We start from the raw sequence: 10,432 nt of genomic DNA, 5'->3' as shown, positions 1-10,432 counted from the left end.
TTTTTTAAATAGAGATGAAAGCTGTAACAGTTTATTAATCAAATAACCTGGAAAAGAAGATTAGTTTGACCAAGCCAGGAAATTATCTGACATATCAAAACACTCATCACATTGATGCATAAATCACCGTAAACTGCCTTGCTTAATGATTTGCAACATTGCCAACAATGATTTAAAAGAACCCGAGACACTAAGGGATAGCTGCCACAGCAAAGATTGTATGATATAATCTCTGATGGCTGATAAATTTATACATTCCATGATATGTATTGTCATGTTGTCAAATGTAATCACGTATAGGCGTCAGCCAGATGGTAGCAGCAAACCGTTCCAAATCAATGGGGCAGTTGTGGGCAGTTTAATAGCATTGGTTAATTCTCATACCTTCTCATACCATACGTTTTTTGTATATTAATAACAAGTGGTGAAAACAAAATAAACAAAAAGTGTCACACATGATTATAAGATATAGACATGAAGTTTAAGTGTGCTTATACAAGTTATATCTTTGGGTTAAATGAACCATGTTATCGATCCTGTTCCACAGGGCTCAGTTCGATTGTCTCCTGTATGAGGACAAAGGTCTTGCTCTTTCAGCTGGTTCAATGAGCACCCAGCTGTTACATCACGTGTGAAGCAAAATCAAGCCACCATCCAGAATTTCATACATTCCTGTTCACAAGGCGTGATTTCATTATTCTGCAGCCAGCCGCTGAAGACAAACTTATTCATGTGAGTAGAAACAATCCTACTACTGGAAGCTTTGCTGAAACACTTATCGTGAGATGTATCCAGTGTTGAGAAGGATACTTTTTGAGGAGTGAGCACCTTATTAGCTAGAATTTAAAATTTGATTTAATTTTCACAATACTTTGTGAAAAATTGTGATTGTTACGTGGTCTGACATGATGATTTCTGCAGCTGACATTGACAGACAAGTTGTAGTCTTATAGAGACTGAGATAGATTCGTCAGACGAAAGAAAAAACTAGTGGAAACAGCTGATTAACGACAGGGATCACCGTCAGTGCCCCTTGTCAACCCAACCAGGACCATCGACAGCCTACAACCAGGGAAGAGACGGGTGATGGAGAAGTTTTTTAAGCCTGTTCACAGCCCCTCTAGCCCGGAAGAGATCAAGATGCGGAAGCACCACCACCACCGTCATCTTCCCCATCACCAAGTCCCTCAGTCACACAGGTAGGATGGTTCATTCCAGTCGGCCAGATTTACATTTACATCTAATGGAAGTGGTATTAAGAAAAAGACAATTACATACATTTGCCTTTTAATTACAAACGTTACATTTGAAGGCATCTGTCTTTTGGAATCAAATATACATATTCTGGCAATAGTTTTAAGTTATAATTATGCACCATTACAATAACATGCAATACATGTATCTATGTGCCAATCTAAAACTGACTGGTGCAGAGACAGTAAAGTTGCTTATATTCCTGTGTCCTTGTGTTACAGGTATACAACATTTAATGACACAGACAGAAATACAGATGAAAGCCAAGGACACCACCGTCACCATCAACATGGTCGTTATCTCCATCACGATGCCCACCATCAAACACAGCAATTTCCCCACAGCGAAGAGGATGAGATACTTTACAACCACAATACCCCTGTTACTCTCTCTCGGGCCTCTTCCTCTTCCCTCTCTTCATCCTCTTCCTCCTCCTCTTTTTCTTCATGGAACACAGAGGAAAGTGCAAATGATCCGTTTTCTCTTCGTCTTGCTGGGCTGCCACAGCACTCCTTGTCCTGCTCCAACATCTCAGATGTGCGCAGAGGTTTCAGGGAGGATGACAGCAGCGAGCCTATTGTCCTTGCCACCATCAAACACAACAAGAACGGCAGTGTTTGTAATGAGATACATAAGAGTGAACAAAAGAGGGGAAAGCGGGGTTTTGCTTCTCTTGACCGAGGTCACAGCAGAAGTGAACAAGGCCTCCTGCAAGGGAATGAAAGTGATCTTGGAGGAAAACAATCCGGAGCGCCGCACATCAACTATGGACCGCTGTATAAGGCAGCTAGTTTGAACCGAAGCCTGGCTTTCAGTGAGGAGGACTTTCTGTTAGGGGTCTCTAGGGCCCCCAAGAGAGCAGTGTCCTCCATTCAGCTACCCAGCAAAGGCATCCTCAAAAAAAAGGAGCCTCATACTGACATCCGCAAGGCTAAGTCAATGGAGGTGTTGTCCCCAAGAGTTTCAAGACCAGATCCCAATGGACAGAAAGGGAAAGAGGCAACTCAAGTTGAGATAGAGCAGACCAAGGCAAATTTTGTGAAGGGAAAGTTGCAATTCTCAGCCTTTCTAGATGAGATTACAAAACAGGTCATAAGTCCCTCGGCTCTCAACATCTTGGGTGTGAATAATAATAATAAAACTACTGGAAAGATACAAGCCCCAGCACAATCACCTGGCCCAATCAAGCCTCAGCTCCCACCAAAGAAGAACAGAGAGAGCTCAGGGGAGGACAGGGAGCAGCACCTGAAACAGTCCAGCAGACAGGAGAAAGCAGCTTGCAGCAACCCTCGGAAACTCTCGGACTGCTCCAATCCTGACAAACTGATCTCATATGCAGCTAGGAACCACCACGGTAGCCCCCCACCTCTTCCCCACCCTCACTCTCCCAGCCACAATACTCACAACGAAAGCAGCCGTAAAGACAGGAGGCCGTCGCCCACTGGGGGCTCCATGTCAGGGGACAGATATGGTAGAGGTGGCCCTCACCTCACAGATGGCACCAGCACCAGCCCAGAACCCAGCCAGCCCAAACAATGTCACCACCGCAAACAGCAGCCCACTGCCTCCCACAGTCAACACCTCCCTCAGCATCAGCCTCGACAGGTGCACCCTGGCCCTGTGCAGAGAGGGCCCGCCAGCTCCCCTTCATCCTCAGCCAAGGGTGTGGGGCCAGGCCTCGGATCTGAGTCTTCATCCACCCAATCTGATTCCCCCAGGGCCAGAGACACAGCCTCCACAGCTACCAACCACAGCCCGGAGCAGAGTGGTCCACACCAGTCACAGCATGTGAGACACTCTAAACAATGCAGGGTGAGTTTAAATTTAGAGTATTTTTGCTCTGTTTATTAGGGTACAAGAATATGAGACAGGAACAGGAGAGACTGGAGAGGAGGGAGATTTCAGGCCTCAATTCATGAATCTAAAGTGAAATTTTAGTTGTATGGGGCACACACCTTATTTCAGTTTGGAAAAGTGAGAAAACATGCATGAAAACATATTTTTGTTGATAACAAAATGCATATGTGATTATTATAATATTATACAGTTGCATTCTTTATCAAATAAGATTGCATACTGACATTTGGCACTCGTAAATTGATAAAACAAGTATTATCAAATTGAGTTTCCCCTGAAAGTACAGGACTAGCATCAGCTGCATTGCTGAAGAATGACTCAGCTTGCAGTGCGATAGTGTTTAACACGTCCTACACAGCCTGTGACTCAGCTGTACTGCCTCTGCAAGAAAGGAGCAACACTGCATTCTGTTCTGTCTACGCAGATATATCCTCCCCTTATTGCAGTGTTATGCTTTCGGAAACTTCATTGCTGACTGGTTTTACAGTCATACTCATGACTCTTCTTTCTTTTTCAGGAGTCTGACCCATGACAACACAATATAACACAATTTGATTCATGTATTTTCTCATAAATGACCTACTGAAAGCCATTTGTGGTGTGAAAGGTTTCTCTATCCCTTTGTCTGATTTCAAATTTATTTAACTTAATGAACGTTTTAAAATTACCACATATTATATACATGATTATAAAAAAATTATATTTAAGGACCCCCTTGAAAACAAGATGCTGAATCTCAAGGGGTTATTCCTAATAAAAGAATTTCATTATTAGCCGACTGAGACTTAGGGATAACACATGACTTATTTATCACTTAGTGTAACTTATCTCCACTGTGATCCTCAAAGATTGGCAAACGACAGTAGAAAAACAAGCTTATTAAAAAATCTGTTTACATGTCCACATAAACACACATACACACATTATTCCTGCCCTTAAATTGTGTAATTGTTTGTTTTCAAAGATCATCCCTGAGCTACTATATGTTCTGTGAATCAACTGTATAGGCATAGAAAGTAACATTACACACATCACACATCCACTGGGACAAATCTCTCACACTAGCTCACATAGCAGCAGCCAGCACTATGTTAAATGTGAGAGAGGTTGGTTGGATAAGAGAAAGGATCACGTTGTTCTTATATCAGAATCTGCTGCAGGCTTGCATTGTTATGTGCTGATAATCACATACAACATTACATAACATTTTCCATTTGGTCGCTGTGTGGGATTTGATCACACTGAATTTGTCTTTTCAATTTAAGGTTCAGTGAATTCACACAAACACCCATACAGAGGGGCTAAGAACGAATCAATTCTAGTGGAGTCTGTTTCCGGGAGCAGGTCTGCCATAACTCAATAGTTCATTCAATCTGTACATGACAGTCAGTAATGGACTGGTGACCCTTCCTGGGTGTGTCCTTCCGCCTTTCACACAATGTGTGCATGGGCCAGGCTCCAGCTCCCTGGGTGTATATAGAAAATGAATGGATGGATGCCATGTCCTTTTTTTGCTACTTATTGTTCTTTATGTATGCTACCTATGCTTTTTACCTAGCCTAGCCTAACCTTTTTTTATAGCCTGGAATTAGTTCTGAACTGCGTGTTGCCCTGCAGACGTAGGGAATCCATTTATTGGTTTCTCTTTTCCTGTAAATGGCTTTCCAGTTCCAGTTTGCCTGCTTGAATATCAGGGGATGTTTGATTTAGACAGTAATATGTTTGTCATTATTAAGGCTCTACTCCAGCACACTGAAATTCAAATGAAACAATAACTGTGTCTATGAGGTTGAAGTTCTAACTTACAGCAAGGTTGCATATGGAGTGTTCACATTCATTGGTTGAACAGTTAAGAACTTGTCGCCCATTTTGTTCTTTGAGATACAAAAGAGTTTCACTGTTGTTACACAGCACTCAATGTGCTGGAGTACAGTGCCCACACCAGACTGTTCAAATTGATTGTACTGGATGTTTGCAACAAAGGAAAAGTCAATTACGCTAGTACTACATCCTAATGTCTCCCGTATCTTATCTTTTTCTCTGATCCTTCTTTTTTTCTTTTTCAAGGACACACTGTGTGATGCCGACCATCTCCAGTAAGTGTGCAACATACTTACTGTCTGCCCACTTCACCTTTGAGTGCAGCTTTTCATACATTTCTCTTTATCCCATTCAGTTCTCTCTCTGTCTATCTCGTGATGGGTCAGTGGTTATTGATCATACTAATGAGCTTCCTCTCTCCCTCCACTCCTGTTTTAACAGGAAGAGGCATGGTATTTATGGAACTGATTTATATAACCATGCATCTCTACGTCATTAGAAATAAGAATATATGAAACAGAAGTTTAAAAGAGGATGGACAAAATAACAAAAGCACCAAATGAAAGTTAAACTACAAAATCTTAGCTATACGAAAATATGTCACCGTCCTACTTGTAATACATAATGTACATTCCATTGATGCTGTTCCTAACTTTTCCTCTCATATCATTTTGTAGTTTGTTTAAAATGTAAAAAGCACATATTGATCTTTTTGAGTTTGTTGTTAATAATAATAATAATAATAATAACAATAAATAATGCTGAAGTGCTGAATGCCAGACCTCTGTAGCTCTATTGCTAAAATAGTGTTAACTGGCACACAATCTATGCAACAACCATCTTTGTAGTTTGTTTTAGAGTCAAAACCCTTTTTAACGCAGTATTTATATAACTTTCTCTAAGCCTCATGTGTAGTGATGGGTTTTGAGATCAACATGATGTGAAATGTGGCATGTTCATAAAAAGATTTTTGGATAATGAATAGACTCTTCAAATGGAGGCATATAAGAAAAGGCCTCATCTTCAATAGTTCTTAAGGGTAATTCCAGTTTGAAAATAGTGGTCCATAAAAGGCAACACTTCTAAATACTCTCCAGGATCTGTGACAAAACTCTATCTACCATCATTCCTCTGTGTTCAGGGCGCTGCAGGAGGAGAACACAGATCTTCACCAGAACTTGCTACAGACTGTGGTTTGCATTGAGAGCCTGGAGGTGGAGTTGCAGAGGACCAGGGACGAGCTCAGCCATGTCAAGGAAAAATATAAAAGGTTTGGGATCGTGCATGCCGAATTAACATGGGACATGCTCTATAATTTGAATTCACAAATAAATACTGAAGATAACATTTCTTCTACGTCTAGTATGATAATGCAGTACATAAATGACAACATGTTTCCATATGAGAGTGAAATGGTGTTAAAGAGGGCACACATATTGATTCCAGAGCCAAAATCCATCAGTTAACGTATTGCTTTACATAACAGTTTTTATAGATTAATTGATCTATGGAACATACATTTAGCCCTTTGCATTTCTGTGGGTATTTTGGTTCTGCAGTAACATGTTTTCCCTGGCCAACAGAGACAGGGGGATACAAGTCACCTGTCATGTCCCTTCCCACTCACCAGTGAAAGTCTTGTTGTAACACAAGCCCTGTCAAGCCTGTATCTATCACCAACCAACCACTGTCCCTGCCAGGCACATACACATTCTTCAACAGACTGCAGCAACTGGAGTGAATGGTCGCCTCACACTGGGCTCCAGTTTGGTGTCAGTTGTTACATGTTTGTTTGGAGAGTTTGTGGCAACCATTTGGCCTGACAAACAACTGTCTTTAACCTTAAAAGATAATGACAATAAAGTGGTGTGTGTGTGTGTGTGTGTGTGTGTGTGTGTGTGTGTTTGCGTGTCTAGAAATAAATCTGATAATAGGTATTTTTTTAATGGTTGTCTTCTTTTCTTTTTTCTTCTATGGTTTTCTGTGTCTTGCAGCCTTCTGGAGACCCACACTGGGACCAAGCAGGCCAATAACCTGCTGGGGGAACACCTGCATATAGCGGTGAGAAAACTTGTGGGAAAAGACTGGGGAAGCCAGGGGATTCACTGCATTTACAAACCACGAGCCACTTGTCAATCTCACCGTATTGTATGGTGTGTGTGTGTGCGTGTGTGTGTGTGTCTGTGTGTGTGTGTAGTCAGAGAACCTGAGCAGTGAGAGGAAGTACCTGCAAAACCGTGTGTCCCAGCTGAGCTCAGAGTTGGAGGATGCCCACAGGATCATTGCAGCCATGGAGAACATGAATGTAAGCACAGTGTCCCCTACTGGACATCCATGCACACTTCAGATAGCAACCATTTTACTAAATACATTACTGGGATGGATCAGTCTTCTTTAAGCCATGGTAGGATGGGTCATTCCAACATTTGAAGTGTAATATTATAAGACCACATCACCCTGTGTTTTAAACACATGTGTATTTGCAATAGCACATTTGTTGAAGCCTGCGTCTGCTCCTCATCTCAAGTTAAGATGATAAAGGATCAATCACGATGACATGTAACAGGACATAGGACATGACACGTTTTTTGTGCATCCAGGACTCTCTACTAATGTGTGTGAAAGCATCAATGAATCATTGAATGGGCCTAGGGAGCCAAGGGTCTTGTGGGTCAAAAATAGAGATTCTGTTTTCAGTGGCTGTTTTTAGAGGCAATTATTAACATTTATCCTTGTAAAGTCAAAGAGTCAAAGATGTAATCTATCATTCTTCTATTTTGTGTGTGAAATATGTATGACAAATGTAGTGGAGTGAAAAGTAAAATATTTCCCTCTGAAATTAGGTGAAGTAGAAGTATGAAATGAATGAAGTAAAGTACCTCAAAATAGTACTTGACTACTGCATTACATATGGTTAACCTGCAAAATGCTGAAAAACACTAAACAACCTGGAGTGTTGCAAGTCAGGGGTAGGTAGGAGGGGGCTTAAATGTTTCTGCACCCAGGGGTCCATTGTCTCATAATCTGTTCATGTGTGCATGTTCATGTGTTCACTGGACACAAGTTAGACATTGAGGGAAATATTTTCTTAATATTTCCCATAATTTCTAACCTGTGTCCAGTGTTGTGCTTTCTAATTCAGATTACATTCCACCCTTGAACCAAGTGGAATAGATCAAACAAGTATTCAAAACTGTTCAGCTAGAGATTAGAAATGTCCATTATAGGAAGCTTTCAGAGATTTCTAAAGTGATGTTTTTTCTTCTTTGACATGGATACATGGATTGAATTCAGAGTTTGTTTTTGTGTGTTTCAACCTCAGATACCATGCTTGATAAAGGAGTTATTGGAAAAGCACTTTGATTCAGCTGAGGCCAAACAGAAGCTTCTGACGACCTCTGCCCCAATCAGCCTTTCTTCCACCGCTTCACAACCAAAAGGCCAATCCCACATGCCTAAAGTGGAGGAGGCAGCACATGATTGGTTGACGAAATCAGATGCCGGTCTGCAGAGGGTCACAGCCTTCATACCATTTAAGCAGGGGGTGCCAACAATAGGAACTGAAGGCAGTCTCTCTGGTCAGCACAGCCCTCCTTTCTCTGCAGCTGACATTAGCACTTCTATCTATAAGAAAATGGCTGCCAGTTATGCAGCCAGACCACAACCTCTCTATCCCCAAAACCAACAGCAGCTTCCTCTGGGCACTAACCACGCTAATGCCCCTCCACACCTCGAGCAGGTAGAATTGGGTGGTGACAGCTGGGGTGGGAAGGGTGGGGTAAAGGTAACGCTTTTGGAGCAAGACGTTGTGGATGTGACCTCCATGTCAGCCCAGCAGATTCTGGATGATTTCCTGCAGCAGCTGCAGCCCAATAGTGGAGGGCAGGAACAGCAGGGCGGGCAGGAGTGGGCGGGATGAGTTGAACAAATAAAAATGTCAGAATGAAAATGTCATCCAACATGACAGGATGAATGTATAGTCTTATCTTATTGCATTGAAATGTGTATTTATTCATTTAGGTCATTGCTGTCAAATGCATTGTGTAGTGTATCCCCAACATACCAGAAAATCTTTTATTGGGCTTGTGTATAATGTCCTTTTGGGTATAGGATTTTATTACTGAGGATTTTGAAGGGACAAGATTTCCACACATACAAAAAATAGGGAAACCAATTTGCACTGAAAGAAATAAAAAAAAACTCTTAAGCTTGCCGTTGAAAAAAATTATCAACAGAGCAATCAAATGCCAAAATGTATATTAAAATTTTTTAACATGCAGTAATACATACAGTTATAGGAAACTATTTCCAAGTATGCTTTATAAATACATTTACATTTAAGTGCTTAATTTAATAAGATGTAATGTACTGTGTTTTCCCTTTGCCTGTTGCCCTGTACTCCCCCCCCCAATTTAACAGAGAGACAAATCTTTCTGTCTATACCTTTAGATAGAAGCAGCTCCTCATTTCAGTAGTGAGTTTAACAGTTGACCTATTAATACAATGGATGACAAGGTTTTTAAAAGTCAGAGACATCAAGGCCATCTGTTCTTAAGAGCAACTGGTCTGAGGTTAACAGTGTTATAGCCACTTATCAGTTTTTTTATTTTATGTAAGATGGCTGTTCATCAATTGATAAACTGAATAAATGGCAAACACTGAAGAATAAACCCACTTACCTCTTAAAGAAAAGTATCTTCTTTATATACAGCAGATGAGATGAATAGTCATTTTCAACAACAGCCTGTTGTACAGTTGTATTAATAATATTTCAACCATGCAGAAATACCTCTTGAACACAGAAATAATCACATTTGTGTTTCCTTACCATTGTTCAGTTATTTCAGTCATTGTTATGAGGGTGATTGGTAACATTCAGATCAGCACAAGGAAAACTGCCGTTAAACTAATACAAAGTCAAAGTTAAAAAATTAACTAATTGATTTACATGAAATATAAGTTTAAATTAGTATGAAATAAAAACATGTACAACTGTACATGCACAGATTTGTATATATTCATTGACTCTGTGTCTAAAACAAGATGGCCCTTCCCATCTAAAATGATATGGGGTAGGTGTTCAAAACTGATGTAGTGGGCAGAATAAGATGTGAACACTGTATAGTATTTATGTGAAAGTATTGTGAAAATGTATATTGAATAGAGTGCAGCAGCAACATAATCGTATATGAACCCATCTCTCATCAGTGTACACTTTACCTTCTGAATCATGCACTTATGAATACCGCTAATATGTAACTATGTCATTATGGCTGTTCTACCAATAAAAATATTCATCTTAAATGAATGCAACATCTCAGATTACAGACCTCTTTCTTGTTAAATTTTGTCTTGTCAGCTTCAAACATCAATCTCTTTTTGTATAACAACATAGAGACAGCTTGGCTATTATTAGACCTTTAATATTTGCTGTTCTAAAAATATGTCATATTTGTTCTTAATTTTGTGCCAGAAGAAATGTTTAGATCTTTTCTTCTCT

General features: G+C 40.4%; 1 protein-coding gene across 1 annotated transcript; it reads left to right on the top strand.

Moving 5' to 3' along the window:
- Nucleotides 1–558: 558 nt before the first annotated feature.
- On the top strand, nucleotides 559–10,240 carry LOC116696958 (uncharacterized). The gene is made up of 7 exons (XM_032528229.1): nucleotides 559–1,199; nucleotides 1,476–3,066; nucleotides 5,179–5,207; nucleotides 6,074–6,202; nucleotides 6,927–6,993; nucleotides 7,130–7,237; nucleotides 8,255–10,240. Exons 1-7 carry the CDS (start codon nucleotides 1,087–1,089, stop codon nucleotides 8,849–8,851), a joined length of 2,634 nt encoding a protein of 877 aa, XP_032384120.1. The 5' UTR covers nucleotides 559–1,086; the 3' UTR covers nucleotides 8,852–10,240.
- Nucleotides 10,241–10,432: the final 192 nt, after the last annotated feature.

This window comes from Etheostoma spectabile, chromosome 10 (assembly GCF_008692095.1).
Source record: "Etheostoma spectabile isolate EspeVRDwgs_2016 chromosome 10, UIUC_Espe_1.0, whole genome shotgun sequence".
Classification (NCBI taxonomy): domain Eukaryota; kingdom Metazoa; phylum Chordata; class Actinopteri; order Perciformes; family Percidae; genus Etheostoma; species Etheostoma spectabile.
Note: the sequence above shows the minus strand (reverse complement) of the source record. Positions and strands in the feature narration are given on the sequence as shown.

Excerpts from the sequence above, each read along its gene's own strand:
- LOC116696958 (XM_032528229.1), top strand. The coding sequence starts at position 1,087 with ATGGAGAAGTTTTTTAAGCCTGTTCACAGCCCCTCTAGCCCGGAAGAG. Across the intron at positions 3,067-5,178 it reads GACACTCTAAACAATGCAGG|GACACACTGTGTGATGCCGA; the intron begins GTGAGTTTAAAT and ends TTCTTTTTCAAG. Across the intron at positions 6,203-6,926 it reads GTCAAGGAAAAATATAAAAG|CCTTCTGGAGACCCACACTG; the intron begins GTTTGGGATCGT and ends TGTGTCTTGCAG.